Here is a 27,113-nt window from a genome sequence, read left to right as displayed (position 1 = left end):
TTCAGTAGATGGTGGGCAAGCTTAACCTTGAGTCTGAGATTCAGTAGATGGTGGGCCATCTAAACCTTGATTCCGAGATTCAGTAGATGGTGGGTTAGCTAAACCTTGAGTCTGAGATTCAGTAGATGGTGGGTTAGCTAAACCTTGAGTCTGAGATTCAGTAGATGGTGGGCTAGCTAAACCTTGAGTCTGAGATTCAGTAGATGGTGGGCTAGCTAAACCTTGAGTCTGAGATTCAGTAGACGGTGGGCCAGCTAAACCTTGAGTCTGAGATTCAGTAGAGACCTTGGGCCAGCTAAACCTTGAGTCTGAGATTCAGTAGATGGTGGGCAAGCTAAACCTTGAGTCTGAGTTTCAGTAGATGGTGGGCAAGCTTAACCTTGAGTCTGAGATTCAGTAGATGGTGGGCAAGCTTAACCTTGAGTCTGAGATTCAGTAGATGGTGGGCAAGCTTAACAATTGAGTCTGAGATTCAGTAGATGGTGGGCAAGCTAAACCTTGAGTCTGAGATTCAGTAGATGGTGGGCCAGCTTAACCTTGAGTCTGAGATTCAGTAGATGGTGGGCCAGCTTAACCTTGAGTCTGAGATTCAGTAGATGGTGGGCCAGCTAAACCTTGAGTCTGAGATTCAGTAGATGGTGGGCCAGCTTAACCTTGAGTCTGAGATTCAGTAGATGGTGGGCTAGCTAAACCTTGAGTCTGAGATTCAGTAGATGGTGGGCCAGCTAAACCTTGAGTCTGAGATTCAGTAGATGGTGGGCCAGCTTAACCTTGAGTCTGAGATTCAGTAGATGGTGGGCTAGCTAAACCTTGAGTCTGAGATTCAGTAGATGGTGGGCCAGCTTAAACCTTGAGTCTGAGATTCAGTAGATGGTGGGCCAGCTTAACCTTGAGTCTGAGATTCAGTAGATGGTGGGCCAGCTAAACCTTGAGTCTGAGATTCAGTAGATGGTGGGTAGCTAAACCTTGAGTCTGAGATTCAGTAGATGGTGGGCTAGCTAAACCTTGAGTCTGAGATTCAGTAGATGGTGGGCTAGCTAAACCTTGAGTCTGAGATTCAGTAGATGGTGGGCTAGCTAAACCTTGAGTCTGAGATTCAGTAGATGGTGGGTTAGCTAAACCTTGAGTCTGAGATTCAGTTGGTGGTAGATGGTGGGAGATTCAGTAGATGGTGGGCAAACCTTGAGTCTGAGATTCAGTAGATGGTGGGCAGCTAAACCTTGAGTCTGAGATTCAGTAGATGGTGGGCCAGCTAAACCTTGAGTCTGAGATTCAGTAGATGGTGGGCCAGCTAAACCTTGAGTCTGAGATTCAGTAGATGGTGGGCAGCTAAACCTTGAGTCTGAGATTCAGTAGATGGTGGGCTAGCTAAACCTTGAGTCTGAGATTCAGTAGATGGTGGGCTAGCTAAACCTTGAGTCTGAGATTCAGTAGATGGTGGGCTAGCTAAACCTTGAGTCTGAGATTCAGTAGATGGTGGGCAGCTAAACCTTGAGTCTGAGATTCAGTAGATGGTGGGCAAGCTTAACCTTGAGTCTGAGATTCAGTAGATGGTGGGCAAGCTTAACCTTGAGTCTGAGTTTCAGTAGATGGTGGGCAAGCTTAACCTTGAGTCTGAGATTCAGTAGATGGTGGGCAAGCTTAACCTTGAGTCTGAGATTCAGTAGATGGTGGGCCAGCTAAACCTTGAGTCTGAGATTCAGTAGATGGTGGGCTAGCTAAACCTTGAGTCTGAGATTCAGTAGATGGTGGGCTAGCTTAACCTTGAGTCTGAGATTCAGTAGATGGTGGGCAAGCTAAACCTTGAGTCTGAGATTCAGTAGATGGTGGGCCAGCTTAACCTTGAGTCTGAGATTCAGTAGATGGTGGGCCAGCTAAACCTTGAGTCTGAGATTCAGTAGATGGTGGGCCAGCTTAGTCTTGAGTCTGAGATTGCTACAAGAGATGGACTACTTACCTCAGTGAAAAATCAGCTTCCTAGACTTTCCACATCCCTCTTCATCAACAAGTCTTCACAAAATACCGACACTTACCTTTTTCACACAAAAGTCAACTGAAATAGATCTTTTTCATCAATCAACAAACATAATATTTATTTCATATTTATCTTTTTGTTTACCAGCAAACTCTTCTAAACATAACAACCTATCCCAGACTCTGACAGATTAACATTGATTAACAATATTTTTCGTTGAATTTTACATTTAAAATAAAAAGAAATACACCAAGTAACCAATGTATAGTCTGACAAGTCTGGGATAACAGCAGATGGTAAAATATATGTACTCTGAAAGAAAATTCAAATAGCTTGGAATCATTTACTTCTAACTATCTTTCAGAAGTTAAAGTAAAAGTGATTGTTTTTTTTTACACTTTGAAAGCATCAACTTGACTAGCTATGAAATGGAGATTGGAGATCAGAGTTTACTGAAATGAATGAGTAAAGCAAGATAAATATCTGATCCGAAAGTGATTATTCATAGCTGTATAAATCTGTCAAATATTAGACAAATCACAATATTTGTGATTTCTTTGTCGCACTGTCAAGTGTAAGAATACTGAAGATAATACCTTACAAAGATAAATATAGCCATTTGACCATCTACTGTTTGAACATAGCACAGAATACACAGAGAGTGATCTACCTTGAGTCGCATCATTCTACCATCAGGGGGCACTGCTGTATGAGACTCAAAAATCGTAGCTGTCTGTTTTTCCATTTTGGGTTGACTCAGTTTACGCACAGGCGTTGTTAGCCATTTCCTACAAAGTGAAAAGAAAGAGAACATTTAAAGATGCCCCACCGCCGACAAAGCATAATGCTACCCATCATTTGAGTAATAACTGATGCATAATTGTGTTCATATGTGTTTCACTAACACAAAAATATATGTAAAATAATTTATTTAGCTTTTGGTGCAGCACAATCAGTACTAATTCCATATAGAGCATAGTGTTATGGATTTCTTTTGGGACAAAATTAATCGTTTTTAATATTTTAATCTTGAATTGAAATAAGAAGCTCAAACTTTTCAATAGTGGTAATGGTATAAAATAAGTAATATTTGTAACTGAAGAAAAATACTTATTCGTCTGCTCCTGTTTATGATAGAGAAAAAATACCATTCGTCGGTGGTGGAGCATCTTTATATATTTGATGCATAAATGTGACAAATAATAGCAGAAGTCAGCTTTTCTGATTTAACTGCAATCATTTTATAGATAAATCTAACGAGGCTTGCCTATTGTGGACCAGATAAAATCTTACACTTGGAATGAAATATCTATAATTCTAAGATTCAAGTTTCATTTCTTTCCCCTAGCAACGAGAAGATAAACATATGATTTATGAGAGTACATATAATCTCAATATAGTCTATTTAAAGACACAGATTTAGTCTAATTACAGATACAGATCAAAAGTCTATTTATAGACAACAAGCACATAGTCTATTTATACTCTATTTATGCACAGAGATCCCTGACTCTATTTCTAGTCTATTTATACACAGCGATCCCAGAGCCTATTTCTAGTCTATTTATACAGATATTCTAGAGCCTATTTCTAGTCTATTTATACATAGAGATCATAGAGCCTATTTCTAGTCTATTTATACACAGATATCTCAGAGCCTATTTCTAGTCTATTTATACACAGAGATCCCAGAGCCTATTTCTAGTCTATTTATACACAGATATCTCAATTCCTATTTCTAGTCTATTTATACACAGAGATCCCAGAGCCTATTTCTAGTCTATTTATACACAGAGATCCCAGAGCCTATTTCTAGTCTATTTATACACAGATATCTCAAGGACTATTTCTAGTCTATTTATACACAGAGATCCCAGAGCCTATTTCTAGTCTATTTATACACAGAGACCCCAGAGCCTATTTCTGTATATTTATGCACAGAGATCCCAGAGCCTATTTCTAGTCTATATATACACAGAGATCCCAGAGCCTATTTCTGTATATTGATGCACAGAGATCCCAGAGCCTATTTCTAGTCTATTTATACACAGAGATCCCAGAGCCTATTTCTAGTCTATTTATACACAGAGATCCCAGAGCCTATTTCTAGTCTATTTATACACAGAGATCCCAGAGCCTATTTCTAGTCTATTTATACACAGAGATCCCAGAGCCTATTTCTAGTCTATTTATACACAGAGATCCCAGAGCCTATTTCTAGTCTATTTATACACAGAGATCCCAGAGCCTATTTCTAGTCTATTTATACACAGAGATCCCAGAGCCTATTTTTAATCTAATTATACACAGAGATCACAGAGCCTATTTCTAGTCTATTTATACACAGAGATCACAGAGCCTATTTCTAGTCTATTTATACACAGAGATCCCAGAGCTTATTTCTTTTCTATTTATACACAGAGATCCCAGAACCTATTTCTAGTCTATTTATACACAGATATTACAGAGCCTATTTATAATCTATTTATATACTGAGATCCCAGAGCCTATTTATAATCTATTTATACACAGAGATCCCAGAGCCTATTTCTAGTCTATTTATACACAGAGATCCCAGAGCCTATTTCTAGTCTATTTATACACAGAGATCCAAGAGCCTATTTCTAGTCTATTTATACACAGAGATCCCCGAGCCTATTTCTAGTCTATTTATAGATAGAAATTCCATTGTTCTATAGACAGAGACCCAATAGTCTACTTCTTTATTTTTCAATTATCTATAGAGAATCTAACGTATATTTGAGTCTATTTATAGATAACTACTAAATCAACCCTCTATCTGCCTATCTCACAGAGAAAACATCTGAGGATAATTTCCCATGGCTATACATAAATTTTACGCAGAGACAAAGACAACTATTTATAAATACTGGATGTTAATCGCTGTGTGTTTTTTTGTCTAAACAAAAGTGCTTTTGTGTCAGTTATAGATGTGTTGTACTGTATTTAACATCCAGACCCCTGTGATATTGACAGTCTAGGGTTCCCCCCACCCAGGGCTTCCCCCACCCAGGGGGCTCCCCTTCCCTTTATATAAACATCACTTCATCTCCATCACTTAAACCTTGTTCCATAAATAACACATTACTGCACCATAAACATTACTAATCTCATGTACACCTGATGTTACCCTAGCAAAGAAAAAACAACAATTACATCTATATATGACACCACGTTAGAACTTTCAGTATGTAAAATCCTGATTCCATCCTTGCTGATTTCCTTCTTTGAAATTAAATCTCCTTTAGTAAATAATTGGATTTTTTAAAGTTTTATTTAAGTTCTTATTGCAAAAGATACTATTCTTATGCTTCCTACATTGTAGAGTAAAAACAATATTCTATTGTAATTTTATTTCGGCTATTCAAAGTATTTAAGTATCAATAGTCGATCAAGATTAGAAAGGTCGCTGTAATTTACCAAATCAGACTTCTACCACTCAAAATCCTATTAACACTGAAGGTATTGTAAAATCGTGGTACTTGACCCAATTTATCCAATCACACTTAGCTTAATATGTTAGATTTTAACCAATCAAAATTCTGTTGTTATATATATAGTAGCTGTTAATCACACATTACTCAAGGACATATACTCAAGAAATTTGTATGAAGCACTAAGGGAGTGAATGCTTGACCAATCATAATGTAAGTTAAAAGGTATGATACATAATGACCAATCACAGTTGAGATATTGGAATTAAATTGTAATGTCTGAACCAATCTGATTTCCGATAAGATATTGTGAATATATCGATAGCCAATCACAATTCAGATCAGACCATGATATGTTGCTCACCTGAAGCTTGGTTTCCTCTTGCTCATCGGAGACGCAGCGTTCAGAGCGACCATCGATGAGTTAGGACTAGCATCACCAGATATACCCAATGTTTCTACAAACACAACAAAAATTCAAAGGGATGATACAATGATAAGGTCAAATTACTTGTTACAAAAATTATGTCACTTTAGCGTACTATACAGAAGAATTCATCGATCAAACATTTTCTTCGCCAGAAAACCTAATTATGCCAACAGTGCACCTTATCTTCAGAAATTGAATTTTGAGGGAAAGTGCCTTCGATGGCAATCATGTTTTTATGTAAAGAGTCACTACGTTTCAAAATGGACACTCGTATCACATACAAGGTCAATGTACGTCAGTTAAATCTGAGGAGTGCTGACCTTGGTGGGTAAGGGACACAACTTATGTGAGTAGGGGAGATAACTCTTGACAGCTTTACTACAGTGTATCTACAGACCTTGGTGGGTAGTGGAGATAACTCTTGTCAGCTTTACTACAGTGTATCTACAGACCTAGGTAGGTAGGGGAGGTAACTCTTGTCAGCTTTAGTACAGTGTATCTACAGACCTAGGTAGGTAGGGGAGATAACTCTTGTCAGCTTTACTACAGTGTATCTACAGACCTAGGAAGGTAGGGGAGATAACTCTTGTCAGCTTTCCTACAGTGTATCTACAGACCTTGGTGGGTAGGGGAGATAACTCTTGACAGCTTTACTACAGTGTATCTACAGACCTTGGTTGGTAGTGGAGATAACTCTTGTCAGCTTTACTACAATGTATCAACAGACCTAGGTAGGTAGGGGAGATAACTCTTGTCAGCTTTACTACAGTGTATCTACAGACCTAGGTAGGTAGGGGAGATAACTCTTGTCAGCTTTACTACAGTGTATCTACAGACCTAGGTAGGTAAGGGAGATAACTCTTTACTACAGTGTGTATACTAACCTTCAAGGTCCATACTGCTCCTGGAGCCTGGTCCCCGTACTACTGGTAAAGGTTTCAGTGTTGACAGCGGTACAAGTCCCTGACTAGGTTCCCCTTCCCCTGGGGGAGTGACAGACTTCACCAGGCACCAGTTTGGCTCCCCGGGGGTGGGGTCAAGTATCTCCACTTGCTGCCCTCGCTGTATCGTCAGTTCGGAGTTGTTGGCAGCCGCATAATCCTCTATCACAATGCTAATGTCACCCTGTAACACAAATACAATACATTTACAATCACATTTCTGTAACACAAAGACAATACATTTACAATCCCATCCCTGTAACACAAAGACAATACATTTACAATCACATCCCTGTAACACAAAGACAATACGTTTACAATCCCATCCCTGTAACACAAAGACAATACGTTTACAATCCCATCCCTGTAACACAAAGACAATACGTTTACAATCCCATCCCTGTAACACAAAGACAATACGTTTACAATCCCATCCCTGTAACACAAAGACAATACGTTTACAATCCCATCCCTGTAACACAAAGACAATACGTTTACAATCCCATCCCTGTAACACAAAGACAATACGTTTACAATCCCATCCCTGTAACACAAAGACAATACGTTTACAATCCCATCCCTGTAACACAAAGACAATACGTTTTACAATCCCATCCCTGTAACACAAAGACAATACGTTTACATCCCATCCCTGTAAACACAAAGAACAATACGTTTACAATCCCATCCCTGTAACACAAAGACAATATGTTTACAATCCCATCCCTGTAACACAAAGACAACATGTTTACAATCCCATCCCTGTAACACAAAGACAATATGTTTACAATCCCATCCCTGTAACACAAAGACAATACGTTTACAATCCCATCCCTGTAACACAAAGACAATACATTTACAATCCCATCCCTGTAACACAAAGACAATACGTTTACAATCCCATCCCTGTAACACAAAGACAATACATTTACAATCCCATCCCTGTAACACAAAGACAACATGTTTACAATCCCATCCCTGTAACACAAAGACAATACGTTTACAATCCCATCCCTGTAACACAAAGACAATACGTTTACAATCCCATCCCTGTAACACAAAGACAACATGTTTACAATCCCATCCCTGTAACACAAAGACAATACGTTTACAATCCCATCCCTGTAACACAAAGACAATACGTTTACAATCCCATCCCTGTAACACAAAGACAATACGTTTACAATCCCATCCCTGTAACACAAAGACAATACGTTTACAATCCCATCCCTGTAACACAAAGACAATACGTTTACAATCCCATCCCTGTAACACAAAGACAATACGTTTACAATCCCATCCCTGTAACACAAAGACAATACGTTTACAATCCCATCCCTGTAACACAAAGACAATACGTTTACAATCCCATCCCTGTAACACAAAGACAATACGTTTACAATCCCATCCCTGTAACACAAAGACAATACATTTACAATCCCATCCCTGTAACACAAAGACAATACGTTTACAATCCCATCCCTGTAACACAAAGACAATACGTTTACAATCCCATCCCTGTAACACAAAGACAATACGTTTACAATCCCATCCCTGTAACACAAAGACAATACGTTTACAATCCCATCCCTGTAACACAAAGACAATACGTTTACAATCCCATCCCTGTAACACAAAGACAATAGTTTACAATCCCATCCCTGTAACACAAAGACAATACGTTTACAATCCCATCCCTGTAACACAAAGACAATACGTTTACAATCCCATCCCTGTAACACAAAGACAATACATTTACAATCCCATCCCTGTAACACAAAGACAATACGTTTACAATCCCATCCCTGTAACACAAAGGCAATACATTTACAATCCCATCCCTGTAACACAAAGACAACATGTTTACAATCCCATCCCTGTAACACAAAGACAATACGTTTACAATCCCATCCCTGTAACACAAAGACAATACGTTTACAATCCCATCCCTGTAACACAAAGACAATACGTTTACAATCCCATCCCTGTAACACAAAGACAATATGTTTACAATCCCATCCCTGTAACACAAAGACAATATGTTTACAATCCCATCCCTGTAACACAAAGACAATACGTTTACAATCCCATCCCTGTAACACAAAGACAATACGTTTACAATCCCATCCCTGTAACACAAAGACAATATGTTTACAATCCCATCCCTGTAACACAAAGACAATACGTTTACAATCCATCCCTGTAACACAAAGACAATACGTTTACAATCCCATCCCTGTAACACAAAGACAATATGTTTACAATCCCATCCCTGTAACACAAAGACAATATGTTTACAATCCCATCCCTGTAACACAAAGACAATACGTTTACAATCCCATCCCTGTAACACAAAGACAATACGTTTACAATCCCATCCCTGTAACACAAAGACAATACGTTTACAATCCCATCCCTGTAACACAAAGACAATACGTTTACAATCCCATCCCTGTAACACAAAGACAATACGTTTACAATCCCATCCCTGTAACACAAAGACAATACGTTTACAATCCCATCCCTGTAACACAAAGACAATATGTTTACAATCCCATCCCTGTAACACAAAGACAATACGTTTACAATCCCATCCCTGTAACACAAAGACAATACGTTTACAATCCCATCCCTGTAACACAAAGACAATACGTTTACAATCCCATCCCTGTAACACAAAGACAATACGTTTACAATCCCATCCCTGTAACACAAAGACAATACGTTTACAATCCCATCCCTGTAACACAAAGACAATACGTTTACAATCCCATCCCTGTAACACAAAGACAATATGTTTACAATCCCATCCCTGTAACACAAAGACAATACGTTTACAATCCCATCCCTGTAACACAAAGACAATACGTTTACAATCCCATCCCTGTAACACAAAGACAATACGTTTACAATCCCATCCCTGTAACACAAAGACAATACGTTTACAATCCCATCCCTGTAACACAAAGACAATACGTTTACAATCCCATCCCTGTAACACAAAGACAATACGTTTACAATCCCATCCCTGTAACACAAAGACAATACATTTACAATCACATCCCTGTAACACAAAGACAATATGTTTACAATCCCATCCCTGTAACACAAAGACAATACGTTTACAATCCCATCCCTGTAACACAAAGACAATACGTTTACAATCCCATCCCTGTAACACAAAGACAATACGTTTACAATCCCATCCCTGTAACACAAAGACAATACGTTTACAATCCCATCCCTGTAACACAAAGACAATACGTTTACAATCCCATCCCTGTAACACAAAGACAATATGTTTACAATCCCATCCCTGTAACACAAAGACAATACATTTACAATCCCATCCCTGTAACACAAAGACAATACGTTTACAATCCCATCCCTGTAACACAAAGACAATACGTTTACAATCCCATCCCTGTAACACAAAGACAATACGTTTACAATCCCATCCCTGTAACACAAAGACAATACGTTTACAATCCCATCCCTGTAACACAAAGACAATACGTTTACAATCCCATCCCTGTAACACAAAGACAATACGTTTACAATCCCATCCCTGTAACACAAAGACAATATGTTTACAATCCCATCCCTGTAACACAAAGACAATATGTTTACAATCCCATCCCTGTAACACAAAGACAATATGTTTAAATCCCATCCCTGTAACACAAAGACAATATGTTTACAATCCCATCCCTGTAACACAAAGACAATACGTTTACAATCCCATCCCTGTAACACAAAGACAATACGTTTACAATCCCATCCCTGTAACACAAAGACAATAGTTTACAATACCTGTAACACAAAGACATCCAATCCCATCCCTGTAACACAAAGACAATACGTTTACAATCCCATCCCTGTAACACAAAGACAATACGTTTACAATCCCATCCCTGTAACACAAAGACAATATGTTTACAATCCCATCCCTGTAACACAAAGACAATACGTTTACAATCCCATCCCTGTAACACAAAGACAATACGTTTACAATCCCATCCCTGTAACACAAAGACAATATGTTTACAATCCCATCCCTGTAACACAAAGACAATACGTTTACAATCCCATCCCTGTAACACAAAGACAATACGTTTACAATCCCATCCCTGTAACACAAAGACAATACGTTTACAATCCATCCCTGTAACACAAAGACAAACTTACAATCCCATCCCTGTAACACAAAGACAATACGTTTACAATCCCATCCCTGTAACACAAAGACAATATGTTTACAATCCCATCCCTGTAACACAAAGACAATATGTTTACAATCCCATCCCTGTAACACAAAGACAATACGTTTACAATCCCATCCCTGTAACACAAAGACAATACGTTTTACAATCCCATCCCTGTAACACAAAGACAATACGTTTACAATCCCATCCCTGTAACACAAAGACAATAGTTTACAATCCCATCCCTGTAACACAAAGACAATATGTTTACAATCCCATCCCTGTAACACAAAGACAATATGTTTACAATCCCATCCCTGTAACACAAAGACAATACTTTACAATCCCATCCCTGTAACACAAAGACAATATGTTTACAATCCCATCCCTGTAACACAAAGACAATACGTTTACAATCCCATCCCTGTAACACAAAGACAATACGTTTACAATCCCATCCCTGTAACACAAAGACAATACGTTTACAATCCCATCCCTGTAACACAAAGACAATACGTTTACAATCCCATCCCTGTAACACAAAGACAATACGTTTACAATCCCATCCCTGTAACACAAAGACAATACGTTTACAATCCCATCCCTGTAACACAAAGACAATACGTTTACAATCCCATCCCTGTAACACAAAGACAATACGTTTACAATCCCATCCCTGTAACACAAAGACAATACGTTTACAATCCCATCCCTGTAACACAAATACAATATGTTTACAATCCCAATCCCTGTAACACAAAGACAATACGTTTACAATCACATTTCTGTAACACAAAGACAATACGTTTACAATCCCATCCCTGTAACACAAAGACAATACGTTTACAATCCCATCCCTGTAAGATATTCAGATATTATGCTTAAAGTCGCAATCCTCTCAACAAAAAGGCAGTAATCATATGATGAACAAATATTAGTATGTCATAGAGGTGGTCATTTCAAAGCGATAAAGCGTGCCATAATATACAGGTGGTCAAGTGGTCATTCTATAGATGTGGTCATTATATACAGGTGGTCATTTCAAAGTGATTAATGTGGTCATATTATACAGGTGGTCAAATGGTCATTGTATAGAGGTGGCCAAGTGGTCATTCTATAGATGTGGTCATTATATACAGGTGGTCAAGTTATCATTCTATAGAGGTGGTCATTATATACGAGTGGTCAAGTGGTCACTGTATAGAGGTGGTCAAGTGGTCATTCTATAAAGGTGGTCATTATATACTAGTGGTCACTTTATTGAAGTGGTCATTATACTTGTGGTCATTATATACTGGTGGTCATTTATAGTGGTGACCATTACGTAGAAAGGAACTCTAAGATTGTTTCTGTCTGTAATAATTAAGGCTTTTTTCTGACTGATAAATGAGAAAAGTGTGTTCATTTGTAGTGGCTTGTTCAAACACATTGGCTCATTTTCAAATAAGTAGTAATAAAAGGCTTTCTGTTTTACATATAAATTCATTATTTTCTTCTATACACACTTTAGATAATGTCTGTCTATGTGTTTGTCAATGTGCCAGGTCCATAATCCATCTCAACTACCATTTTCTCGTTTAGTTATATGTAATTTAATCAAAACAGATTACAGTAAAGTAAAGCAAGAACCTCATTATGTAACAAGTGAAAATACATCACATCAATCTAAAGTGTTTACACATCAAATCAAAAAGCACACTATGGTACAATATTTACTTGGTGCTGTAATATGGTTTCTTGTCAGCTTGTCGAAGTCAGCCAGGTAAAAATGATTCATTTGTTTTAATAAAGCTATATAGTGTGTCAGCCTGTCCAGGATGATGTTAGTGAAGGGTTCCAGTCCCAAATAGCAAGAATTTGGTATAGTTAGTGTATATACATAAAGACAGAAGTGATCATAAGTTGTGTTGGTCCGATAGTTCAAAATTTATAAAATTAAAGTCTGTATTCATAAGCATCAATACAATAATCTGCTTTCACACTAGTAAAATCTTACTTATTTATAACATTAACATTTATCTAAGAACATTTATACTTTCAAAAACACTCTTGCCTTCAAACTCTTCCAAATACTACCCTCACGCTTAAAAGTCATTATCGAAAAGAATTAGTAAGAAAATTGTCAAAACTGCAAAAGAAATTAAAGATACGAAATATTGATATGTATAGACTTCAATATAACCATACTACCGGTTTCTAAGACAATAAATAATATTAATTCAAATAAATCCCCTCGAAACATTTATAGATCTCGTACAATCCCGATATAGTATGATTTACCTTCTTGCGTTTAAAGTTTTTCCAGTGAGCAAGCTTCACCATCATCATGCCGAGATATTGAAACGCCATTGTTTGTATATGACCCACAGACAGACTATAAGTCTATTTCCTGTTACAGAGGTCATTCCTGTCACTTCTTTACATCTATATACACATCACTTCCTGTTTGTAACACTTCCTCCGCATTCTTCTATATTCCTTTGGCACAGAATCATGGATTCAGACATGGTTGCCAAGGAAACTAACCTTTGACCTCTAGAACTAGTTACCTTGACAACTAAGTTTGTTTGTTTACTAAGTTTGTGTATCTTCTTTATCTTTTTAGGTCAATTAGAAACTTAATTAAAGTTAGTTAATTTGGGTACAATTTGAATCTTGGTAACTTCATAAAAACATTTCTCACATCAGTAAGGGCCTAATATAAGATAATTTTGACCTTTTAGCAAATTTCTTTTCACTTGTGTAATAAATGTCAAGTTTGTGAATCATGGAATATCAGAATTTAAATAAAAGTATCCAAATTTTGAAAATTGCTCTATATCATGAAATCGGTAAGATAGCTATTGAAAAAATCACTGAAATCATTGAGATTTAATTATTAGTTACGGCTATAGCCATTAGAAATAGAAAATATATATCATATTGAAATCATAAAATACGAAAGACAGCTTAAAACTATTAAAAAAATCATTAAACTGATTTAAAGAGTTCATTAAAAATTCCCCATTAAAAAATATTGAAGCCCAGATGATGAGCTTTCTCTACAGCAGATGTGAATGATTAGATCCCAGACACGAATCGCGACCACACAACATGAAGATTATGATTGTTTTTAACATAACATCTGCAATTTAAATAACATCCAGAGAGATTTCCCCTGATGAGAATTACACAAGAAATAAATCCACAGGATTCAAATGATAAATTATTGATAGTGTTGATTTTTTTTTCTTCAGATTTGATGAGAACAGATGAAAGTAGATTACATTATAATCTGCCACAGTGTATATATGATTCTGTGAGTGGGATTTCAAGCCACCACTCCATTAAATCATGGTTATAGTATCATATAAAACATACACTTTTTAATTGGTGAATTTAAGAAGTTAAATGACTTAAAATAATTCCACCAATGCATAAGATCATCCCGTAAACAAAAGAACATAACTTGAAGCACAACTTCCCAGATTGTTCCATTGAAATAATTCCATTAAAGCTATTCCATTGAAATAATTCCATTAAAGCTATTTCTTTACAATGATTCCATTAAAATGATTCCATTGAAGTTTCAATGTGATTCAGTAAATAAATGAAACTGAATTGAATTTTAAACTCTCCAGAATAATTCCACCTTAGGAGCTTCAACCATGTTCATCTCACCATCCAATGATGTTTGATGATTGAGTATAACAGTTATGAACCTGTACTTATGTACCTGTCCATGAGATGTGTATGGTACAGACGTAGATATACCTCCTACAACTCTATCCCCGATACCTGTTGGCCTGTGTGTGTGTATGGCTCGAGGCCCACTCTGCCGTGTACCTTTGCACTAATTCCAATCTTAATCATCTAACACATTAAAGTACAGTATTTAATCAACACAACATTTTTTTTATTGGAAATTCCAAATTTAATTATTAATAAAAATTAAGTAATAAATTCTGCATACCTCCTACCGAACAAGTTCATAAAAAAGATTCAAATCTGTTTCTTGTTTGAGTTGATTTTTTTTTCTTAATGAATTAGCCTGCTTTTTTGTCTTCTTTAATATCATAATTTGAGTAATATATTAAAACTATTTTTGCTCCAGGTTTTTACTGAAATTTCTCAAGGATGATAAGCTTAGGGAATTTGTGACAATTTTCACAAAAATCTTTAGAAAGTGTAAGAAAGCTAGGAAATATACAGAACATTGTAGAGGAAAAGTTTGATACTTTTTAAAACTATGTAAAGAAGCTTTGGCCCAGATGTACAGTCTGGCAGGAAATAACTGAGAATCAGACTTTGTTCCACTTGGTAAGTAATTACATACTGTAAATTATTTTAATTATAATTCCTTATATCCAGAATATTCTGTACCAAAGCCTGAGATGATTCAATAACGCTGACAAAGCGTAATATCTTTAAAACTACTAGCTATATTACCAATAGTGAATGGTAGGTATTCATAATTTGTGGAGCTGAGACTAGCAGGATAACTTGGCATTTTAACAACTTGTTGGGTAAATAGTCTGTATTAGTCTCCAACACAAAACCAGTTGGCAAAACATTACAAACAAAACCAGGGCAGCAGCCATGCAGGGTCTAGACTGCCAACCCTAATATACAGGTACGTCTGGTTTAGGGACGCGATGATTTTAGTCTGTCAACATAAGACAAACTGAGAAACCAAGACTTACCAAAAACATCTGTACATTTTAAAATTAAGTGCATTAAGTAAAATTCTCGATACATTCACAAAGCGTTTTCTCTTTATCTGATATTGTATTCACTTCATAATTGAAATTAAATTCTTTCGCTTTGAAGTTATCTCCCTTAACATCATTTTTTACATGGTTTACCTCCCTTTCTAGATAATAATTTATATTACACAACACCTTGACTCTGAATCTCATAGATGAAGCAAACATTAAATAACCTACACTGTCAGAGAAAGGGGGCAGGTTTAGATCTCATTGGGGGGAAAGTTGCTAATTAAGAAGGATGATTAAATTTTCAATTTTGTAAATATCTCTGGCATCACTTTGGAAAAAAATGGGTATCCTCCAATGTTTTGTTACTTTAAAAAGTAGAGGGCCTTCTTCAAACAAAACTAGAATGAAGCTGGGTGTTTTTTATGGAGAATACATTTTCTTCAGAATAATTAGTAAAGTCATTGCCAGCAGAATTTTTTCCAAACACTGATGTTGCTGAACAATCTTATTTATATTTACCTGTACTGTATAACGATACACTATGACTGCGGACATCACACAAGGGGTTTACTCTGACACAGAGGTAGGGGTACAAACAAGTGGTTTACTCTGACACAGAGGTAGGGGTACAAACAAGTGGTTTACTCTGACACAGAGGAAGGGGTACAAACAAGTGGTTTACTCTGACACAGAGGAAGGGGTACAAACAAGTGGTTTACTCTGACACAGAGGTAGGGGTACAAACAAGTGGTTTCTGACAGAGGTGTACAACAGTGTTTACTCTGACACAGAGGTAGGGGGTACAAACAAGTGGTTTACTCTGACACAGAGGTAGGGGTACAAACAAGTGGTTTACTCTGACACAGAGGTAGGGGTACAAACAAGTGGTTTACTCTGACACAGAGGTAGGGGTACAAACAAGTGGTTTACTCTGACACAGAGGTAGGGGTACAAACAAGTGGTTTACTCTGACACAGAGGTAGGGGGTACAAACAAGTGGTTTACTCTGACACAGAGGTAGGGGTACAAACAAGTGGTTTACTCTGACACAGAGGTAGGGGTACAAACAAGTGGTTTACTCTGACAGAGAGGTAGGGGGTACAAACAAGTGGTTTACTCTGACACAGAGGTAGGGGTACAAACAAGTGGTTTACTCTGACACAGAGGTAGGGGTACAAACAAGTGGTTTACTCTGACACAGAGGTAGGGGTACAAACAAGTGGTTTACTCTGACACAGAGGTAGGGGTACAAACAAGTGGTTTACTCTGACACAGAGGTAGGGGTACAAACAAGTGGTTTACTCTGACACAGAGGTAGGGGTACAAACAAGTGGTTTACTCTGACACAGAGGTAGGGGTACAAACAAGTGGTTTACTCTGACACAGAGGTAGGGGTACAAACAAGTGGTTTACTCTGACACAGAGGTAGGGGTACAAACAAGTGGTTTACTCTGACACAGAGGTAGGGGTACAAACAAGTGGTTTACTCTGACACAGAGGTAGGGGGTACAAACAAGTGGTTTACTCTGACACAGAGGTAGGGGTACAAACAAGTGGTTTACTCTGACACAGAGGTAGGGGTACAAACAAGTGGTTTACTCTGACACAGAGGTAGGGGTACAAACAAGTGGTTTACTCTGACACAGAGGTAGGGGTACAAACAAGTGGTTTACTCTGACACAGAGGTAGGGGTACAAACAAGTGGTTTACTCTGACACAGAGGTAGGGGGTACAAACAAGTGGTTTACTCTGACACAGAGGTAGGGGTACAAACAAGTGGTTTACTCTGACACAGAGGTAGGGGTACAAACAAGTGGTTTACTCTGACACAGAGGTTGGGGTACAAACAAGTGGTTTACTCTGACACAGAGGTAGGGGGTACAAACAAGTGGTTTACTCTGACACAGAGGTAGGGGTACAAACAAGTGGTTTACTCTGACACAGAGGTAGGGGTACAAACAAGTGGTTTACTCTGACACAGAGGTAGGGGTACAAACAAGTGGTTTACTCTGACACAGAGGTAGGGGTACAAACAAGTGGTTTACTCTGACACAGAGGTAGGGGTACAAACAAGTGGTTTACTCTGACACAGAGGTTTGGTACAAACAAGTGGTTTACTCTGACACAGAGGTAGGGGGTACAAACAAGTGGTTTACTCTGACACAGAGGTAGGGGGTACAAACAAGTGGTTTACTCTGACACAGAGGTAGGGGTACAAACAAGTGGTTTACTCTGACACAGAGGTAGGGGGTACAAACAAGTGGTTTACTCTGACACAGAGGTAGGGGTACAAACAAGTGGTTTACTCTGACACAGAGGTAGGGGGTACAAACAAGTGGTTTACTCTGACACAGAGGTAGGGGTACAAACAAGTGGTTTACTCTGACACAGAGGTAGGGGTACAAACAAGTGGTTTACTCTGACACAGAGGTAGGGGTACAAACAAGTGGTTTACTCTGACACAGAGGTAGGGGTACAAACAAGTGGTTTACTCTGACACAGAGGTAGGGGTACAAACAAGTGGTTTACTCTGACACAGAGGTAGGGGTACAAACAAGTGGTTTACTCTGACACAGAGGTAGGGGTTTACTCTGACACAGAGGTAAAACAAGTGGTTTACTCTGACACAGAGGAAGGGGTACAAACAAGTGGTTTACTCTGACACAGAGGTAGGGGTACAAACAAGTGGTTTACTCTGACACAGAGGTAGGGGTACAAACAAGTGGTTTACTCTGACACAGAGGTAGGGGTACAAACAAGTGGTTTACTCTGACACAGAGGTAGGGGTACAAACAAGTGGTTTACTCTGACACAGAGGTAGGGGTACAAACAAGTGGTTTACTCTGACACAGAGGTAGGGGTACAAACAAGTGGTTTACTCTGACACAGAGGTAGGGGTACAAACAAGTGGTTTACTCTGACACAGAGGTAGGGGTACAAACAAGTGGTTACTTACAACAAGTGGTTTACTCTGACACAGAGGTAGGGGTACAAACAAGTGGTTTACTCTGACACAGAGGTAGGGGTACAAACAAGTGGTTTACTCTGACACAGAGGTAGGGGTACAAACAAGTGGTTTACTCTGACACAGAGGTAGGGGTACAAACAAGTGGTTTACTCTGACACAGAGGTAGGGGTACAAACAAGTGGTTTACTCTGACACAGAGGTAGGGGTACAAACAAGTGGTTTACTCTGACACAGAGGAAGGGGGTACAAACAAGTGGTTTACTCTGACACAGAGGTAGGGGGTAACAAACAAGTGGTTTACTCTGACACAGAGGTTGGGGTTACAAACAAGTGGTTTACTCTGACACAGAGGTAGGGGTACAAACAAGTGGTTTACTCTGACACAGAGGGGGGTACAAACAAGTGGTTTACTCTGACACAGAGGTAGGGGTACAAACAAGTGGTTTACTCTGACACAGAGGTAGGGGGTACAAACAAGTGGTTTACTCTGACACAGAGGGGGTACAAACAAGGTTTACTCTGACACAGAGGTACAAACAAGTGGTTTACTCTGACACAGAGGTAGGGGTACAAACAAGTGGTTTACTCTGACACAGAGGTAGGGGTACAAACAAGTGGTTTACTCTGACACAGAGGTAGGGGTACAAACAAGTGGTTTACTCTGACACAGAGGTAGGGGTACAAACAAGTGGTTTACTCTGACACAGAGGTAGGGGTACAAACAAGTGGTTTACTCTGACACAGAGGTAGGGGTACAAACAAGTGGTTTACTCTGACACAGAGGTAGGGGGTACAAACAAGTGGTTTACTCTGACACAGAGGTAGGGGTACAAACAAGTGGTTTACTCTGACACAGAGGTAGGGGTACAAACAAGTGATTTACTCTGACACAGAGGTTTGGGTACAAACAAGTGGTTTACTCTGACACAGAGGTAGGGGGTACAAACAAGTGGTTTACTCTGACACAGAGGTAGGGGTACAAACAAGTGGTTTACTCTGACACAGAGGTAGGGGTACAAACAAGTGGTTTACTCTGACACAGAGGTAGGGGTACAAACAAGTGGTTTACTCTGACACAGAGGTAGGGGTACAAACAAGTGGTTTACTCTGACACAGAGGTAGGGGGGTACAAACAAGTGGTTTACTCTGACACAGAGGTAGGGGTACAAACAAGTGGTTTACTCTGACACAGAGGTAGGGGTACAAACAAGTGGTTTACTCTGACACAGAGGTAGGGGTACAAACAAGTGGTTTACTCTGACACAGAGGTAGGGGTACAAACAAGTGGTTTACTCTGACACAGAGGTAGGGGTACAAACAAGTGGTTTACTCTGACACAGAGGTAGGGGTACAAACAAGTGGTTTACTCTGACACAGAGGTAGGGGGTACAAACAAGTGGTTTACTCTGACACAGAGGTAGGGTACAAACAAGTGGTTTACTCTGACACAGAGGTAGGGGTACAAACAAGTGGTTTACTCTGACACAGAGGTAGGGGGTACAAACAAGTGGTTTACTCTGACACAGAGGTAGGGGTACAAACAAGTGGAGTTTAACTGACACTGACAGGAGGGGTACAAACAAGTGGTTTACTCACTGACACAGAGGTAGGGGTACAAACAAGTGGTTTACTCTGACACAGAGGTAGGGGTACAAACAAGTGGTTTACTCTGACACAGAGGTAGGGGTACAAACAAGTGGTTTACTCTGACACAGAGGTAGGGGTACAAACAAGTGGTTTACTCTGACACAGAGGTATGGGTGGTACAAACAAGTGGTTTACTCTGACACAGAGGTAGGGGGTACAAACAAGTGGTTTACTCTGACACAGAGGTAGGGGTACAAACAAGTGGTTTACTGACACAGAGGTTGGGGTACAAACAAGTGGTTTACTCTGACACAGAGGTAGGGGTACAAACAAGTGTTTTTACACAGGTTGGGGATACAACCAAGTGACACAGAGGTAGGGTAGGGTACAAACAAGTGGTTTACTCTGACACAGAGGTAGGGGGTACAAACAAGTGGTTTACTCTGACACAGAGGTAGGGGTACAAACAAGTGGTTTACTCTGACACAGAGGTAGGGGTACAAACAAGTGGTTTACTCTGACACGAGAGGTAGGGGGTACAAACAAGTGGTTTACTCTGACACAGAGGTAGGGGTACAAACAAGTGGTTTACTCTGACACAGAGGTAGGGGGTACAAACAAGTGGTTTACTCTGACACAGAGGTAGGGGTACAAACAAGTGGTTTACTACTGACACAGAGGTAGGGGTACAAACAAGTGGTTTACTCTGACACAGAGGTAGGGGTACAAACAAGTGGTTTACTCTGACACAGAGGTAGGGGTACAAACAAGTGGTTTACTCTGACACAGAGGTAGGGGGTACAAACAAGTGGTTTACTCTGACACAGAGGTAGGGGTACAAACAAGTGGTTTACTCTGACACAGAGGTAGGGGTACAAACAAGTGGTTTACTCTGACACAGAGGTAGGGGTACAAACAAGTGGTTTACTCTGACACAGAGGTAGGGGGTACAAACAAGTGGTTTACTCTGACACAGAGGTAGGGGTACAAACAAGTAGTTTACTCTGACACAGAGGTAGGGGTACAAACAAGTGGTTTACACTGACACAGAGGTAGGGGTACAAACAAGTGGTTTACTCTGACACAGAGGTAGGGGTACAAACAAGTGGTTTACTCTGACACAGAGGTAGGGGTACAAACAAGTGGTTTACTCTGACACAGAGGTAGGGGTACAAACAAGTGGTTTACTCTGACACAGAGGGGGTACAAACAAGTGGTTTACTCTGACAGAGATGGTTGGGTACAAACAAGTGGTTTTTCTCTGACACAGAGGTAGGGGGTACAAACAAGTGGTTTACAACTGACACAGAGGTAGGGGGGTACAAACAAGTGGTTTACTCTGACACAGAGGTAGGGGTACAAACAAGTGGTTTACTCTGACACAGAGGTAGGGGTACAAACAAGTGGTTTACTCTGACACAGATGGGGGTACAAACTAAGTGGTTTACTCTGACACAGAGGTAGGGGTACAAACAAGTGGTTTACTCTGACACAGAGGTAGGGGTACAAACAAGTGTTTACTCTGACAGAGATGGGGGTACAAACAAGTGGTTTACTCTGACAGAGATAGGGGTACAAACAAGTGGTTTACACTGACACAGAGGTAGGGGTACAAACAAGTGGTTTACACTGACACAGAGGTAGGGGTGTTACAAACCAAGTGGTTTACTCTGACACAGAGGTAGGGGTACAAAACAAGTGGTTTACTCTGACACAGAGTGTAGGGGTTGGTTTACTCTGACACAGAGGTTAGGGGTACAAACAAGTGGTTTACTCTGACACAGAGGTAGGGGTACAAACAAGTGGTTTACTCTGACACAGAGGTAGGGGTACAAACAAGTGGTTTACTCTGACACAGAGGTAGGGGTACAAACAAGTGGTTTACTCTGACACAGAGGTAGGGTACATAAGATCTAGAGTTGATGAAGAAATGTCCCAGATATGAAGAGAATTCAGAAAATACCAGACTTGGTGAATATTTCGATGAGCACAGTAGGGGGTAGAAAGCTTAATTCTCTCCACCAGCCCTGAACATTTTATATCATCATGTATTTATATTTGTTGGATGAGTACCAGAACTGAGATGATTCTGTTCCCTATCTGTCCCTCTGTTTCTCTCTATGTCTCAACACTTGTGTAGTTAACCCAATAAAACCTTTAGTAAAATAATTTACACAAGTGACAATCTTTAAGATCAGAATTATAAGAAACATGTATTAAAAAGGAATGTTAAGCGCCTTTTTGATGAAGAAAATAAATATTCAAAGTTTTCGGCCATTTTCACTTCAACATGCTCGCACTACAGGCCCCTCAGGCTATCCTAAGATTATTTAAAATATAAAGTTGTTTTAATAATTTACAATGACATTATTATGACATGAATGAATATATGCAAAGGCAAGAGATTTTAGATTTTTGTCAAATGTAGAATGTTGTCAAATCAAGCCTCGTCTACCATAGAACAACATAATGAATGATCTTCAAGATAATGAGCTACAAAAATATGATCTTGATGGAGTCCTGTAGTGTTACACAAGTACATAAAACTTTTCTCTGACCTTGATGAAATCTATATTGTTACATGAGTATAAGTATATAAAAAAACATGTCTGTGACCTTGATGATGCCCTATAGTGTTACATGAATATGAGTATATAAAACAAACATGTCTGTGACCTTGATGACGCCCTATAGTGTTACATGAGTGTAAGTATACAAAACAAACATGTCTGTGGCCTTGATGACGCCCTATAGTGTTACATGAGTGTAAGTATACAAAACAAACATGTCTGTGGCCTTGATGACGCCCTTTAGTGTAACCATGAGTGTAAGTATATAAAACAAACATGTCTGTGACCTTGATGACGCCTGTGTTACATATTGAGTGTAAGTATATAAAACAAACATGTCTGTGACCTTGATGACGCCTAGTGTAACATGAGTGTAAGTATATAAAACAAACATGTCTGTGGCCTTGATGACGCCCTAGTGTTAAGTGTAAGTATACATGACAAACATGTGTATGAGTATGAGTGTAAAATACAAGGACATGTGTCATGATGACGCCCTATAGCCAATGGTGATATCAAAGCTGGGAGTAAGTTTGATTGTGGAGACTTATGTGTATGAAAAACAAGGACATGTCATTCAGATGGCCCGCCAATGGAGATATCAAAGATGTGAGTAAGTTTGATTGTGGAGACGCCCTATGTGTATGAGTAAAAGTATACAAGGACATAGTCATTCTCAGATCCCCCCGCCAATGGAGATATCAAAGCCCTGGAGTAAGTTTGATTGTGGAGACTTATGTGTATGGAAAACAAGGACATAGTCATTCAGATCCCCCGCCAATGGAGATATCAAAGCTGGAGTAAGTTTGATTGTGGAGACTTATAGCACACATGGACATGAGTGTAAGTATGGAAAACAAGGACATAGTCATTCAGATCCCCCGCCAATGGAGATATCAAAGCTGGAGTAAGTTTGATTGTGGAGACTTATGTGTATGGAAAACAAGGACATAGTCATTCAGATCCCCGCCAATGGAAAGCTAAATCAATTAATGCATTAATTTTATATGCTAGTAAGAGTATAGGGAAAGTATTTCAAAACCCAACTGCAATTGAAGAATATATACAAAACATATGTATGTTTTTTTTTAACAAAGTGAAACCAACTTTGAAAACATTTGCTTCTTTGAAAAATACCAGAATTGAATTTAGCTTTAACAAAGTTCAGCAGCTAACAGTGCGATTTTTTATTTGTTTTAAACAGCGACAAGTTACATAGGAATTAAGTGAATGTTCATAGTAATTGAGTTTGATATATCTGAGTTTTACTGCATGCATATTAAATAAAAAGTAAAGCATAATACAAAATTAGAAGTCCTACATAAAATGTGTCTATGAAGTTTCATGGAAATATCTCTGCTGGTTTTAGAGTTGTGCTCCGGAAACGATTCTTACACAAAAATCTGCCATTTTCAGCAATGTTTCCATGGTTACAGAAAAAAGTACAAAAAGTGAAAACCTTAAAATAGCAAAAGGCACTACTAGACCATAAGACTAATGTGCCTATGGAGTTCCGTGCATATATCTCAACCGGTTTTCCAGTTATGCTGCGGAAACGAACCTGGTACAAAAATATGATATTTTCAGCAATGTTTCCATGGTTACGGAAAAAGTGCAAAAAATGAAAACCTAAAAATAGCAAAAGGCACTACTAGACCATAAGACCAATGTGTGTATGAGGTTTCGTGGAAATATCTCTACTGGTTTTAGAGTTATGCTCCGGAAACCATTCGTACGGGCGGACAGATGGACGGACAGACGGACGGACGGAAGGAACCCATTTGTATATCCCCTGCCAACTTCGTTGGGCGGGGGATAACAAACATGTCTGTGACCTTGATGATGCCCTAGTGTTACATAAGTATAAGTATACAAAACAAACATGTCAGTGACCTTGATGATGCCCTGGTGATACATAAGTATAAGTATACAAAACAAACATGTCTGTGGCCTTGATGATGCCCTATAGTATTACATGAATATGAGTATATAAAACAAACATGTCTGTGACCTTGATGACGCCCTGTAATGTTACATGAGTATAAGTATACAAAACAAACATGTCTGTGACCTTGATGATGCCCTAGTGTTACGTAAGTATAAGTATATAAAACAAACATGTCTGTGACCTTGATGACGCCCTAGTGTTACATGAGTATAAGTATACAAAACAAACATGTCTGTGACCTTGATGACACCCTTTAATGTTACATGAGTATAAGTATATAAAACAAAGTATATAAAACAAACCATGTCGGTGACCTTGGTGACGTCCTTAAGTGTTACATGTATAAATAAACAAAACAAGCCTTTCTCTGACCTTGATGACACCTTATAATGTTACATGAGTATAAGTATACAAAACAAACATGTCTGTGACCTCGATGAAGCTCTGGTGTTAAAGAGTATAAGGTTATAAAACAAACATGTCTCTGACTTTGATGATATCCTATATCAGTATAAATACATAAAACAAACATGTCTCTGACCTTGATGACGCCCCCACTGCTGCTGCTGTCAGTGGTTCCAGTTGTAGCGGTGGAATTCATAGAAGTTAGCGATTCTCGTCGCTCCAGTGGCAGGGATTCTAGTGAACCAATTTCACCATCAAACTCTCTGTAACAAGTAACAAATTCAAAAAGATTTAAGATGATATTGAAGACAGTATTCCTTATTATCTACAAGTCTACCTAATGTTTCCATGGTAACTGATATTAAATTATAATATATAAACTTTTTTTATTTTAAATCGATTGCGAAACAAGTTATACAACTTATACAATCTCTTTCAATGGCCCTGATGAAAGCATGCGATGGGTCTTAGAGTGGGAGAAAACTGGAGTGCTAGGAGAATAGCCACGTGATCGCGCAGGTGACCCCCTGACCTTTTCACATCCATACCGAATATTGAATCTCGGCAGGCTAGATGAAAGGTAAATGGCTTAACCACTATACCCACTGACTACCCTTATACTAAAACCTGTGATGTGTGAAATGTTAGGCTTCCATATATCACAAGATTTAAACAAGTTTGAACAAAATTCATCTGAAATTATTGGCCATTTTACAAAACTTGTGTATAGTGAATTGGCTTCCATGGCAACATTTATGGTGTTTTTTTGTTTTTGTTTTTTTAATTAGAGCATTTTTGCACATCTACACACGGTTTCTAACATTATAGGAAAGTTTAAAAATTGATCCAGTAGTTTAGGATGAGGAGTCTGAATAAGATTGCAAACGACAAACAGATAGGGTTTTCTAGTTCCAGGACCCATATCCAACTTTGTTACAAGGATGTGACAGTTGAATTTTGTCTGAACAGTCTGCTAAACACACTCCAGAGTTGATTACTATAATGGTCATCAGTCTGATAAAAACATCTGGGAATTCATAACTATGGTAATAAACACTGTTCAGCACTTAAAATAACATTATAACAAAGAGAAAAACCTCCAAAACAATAGCTAATTATATCTAACAATAAAATATCCCCTGTATACCTCATGTCCCTATATAATAAAATCACCCCTGAAAACATACAATGGACTCTCCTATTTCAAAGGCTGGGATGGTCTATTAAGAGAAAACAGGGGTGAATGTAAAAGGACCAACAAACCTCTTATAGACTCCCAGGACAGGTTCCTTGGTCGGATGGAAGACCTTGGGCGCGGGTTTGAACTTGTACAACATGCGGTCTTGCATGAGTTCTCGTAATTTCTTCACCCATGTCTGTTTCACGTCCAGGTTTGGACACTTGAGTATGATACGGTAATCAGAGATGGGAGCCCGGCCAGTCCACAAGGCAAACTTTGTCTCATCCCCCTCAATGTGCTCTGTGATATTTATATCCGAAATCTGCAAAAGAATCAAGTTGAAAATGTCAGGTAATTGCTGTAAAACTGTACACTTGAGCAGCAATCTGACAGAGACATATTTTAAGTAAATAAACTACTAGATTACAAATTTTCTTGTGAAAAACTACGGTCATTTCAAGATGTACTTCATTATACAATTAACTTAAGTTTAACAAGAAAATATATCTTGGGTTACCTACCATTAAAACTTGTACATATGTTTTCAGTAACTAACGAAGAATTAACTTTAACACATATTTTCAGTAACTGACCATTAAACTTGAACATATTTTTCAATATTTTATCATTATTTTTCAGTAACTTACCATTAATTCAAACTTGTACAAGTATTTTGTATTTTACCATTATTTTTCAGTAACTTACAATTAATTAAATCCTGTACATAAATTTTGTATTTTATTATTAATTTT

At 38.5% G+C, this 27,113-nt stretch overlaps 1 protein-coding gene across 1 annotated transcript in view; it reads right to left on the bottom strand.

The window, feature by feature from the left end:
• LOC138311056 (kalirin-like) overlaps positions 1-27,113 on the bottom strand; it is a 173,246-nt gene that overhangs the window by 91,141 nt on the left and 54,992 nt on the right. Inside the window, exons 35-39 of the mRNA XM_069252486.1 lie at positions 26,445-26,683; positions 25,318-25,444; positions 6,745-6,985; positions 5,795-5,888; positions 2,646-2,763 (exon numbers count right to left, since the gene is read on the bottom strand). Coding sequence (XP_069108587.1) covers positions 2,646-2,763; positions 5,795-5,888; positions 6,745-6,985; positions 25,318-25,444; positions 26,445-26,683 — 819 coding nt within the window. The remainder of the gene's footprint in view (positions 1-2,645; positions 2,764-5,794; positions 5,889-6,744; positions 6,986-25,317; positions 25,445-26,444; positions 26,684-27,113) is intronic.

This window comes from Argopecten irradians, chromosome 16, assembly GCF_041381155.1.
Source record: "Argopecten irradians isolate NY chromosome 16, Ai_NY, whole genome shotgun sequence".
NCBI classification, from domain to species: Eukaryota; Metazoa; Mollusca; class Bivalvia; order Pectinida; family Pectinidae; genus Argopecten; species Argopecten irradians.
Note: the sequence above shows the minus strand (reverse complement) of the source record. Positions and strands in the feature narration are given on the sequence as shown.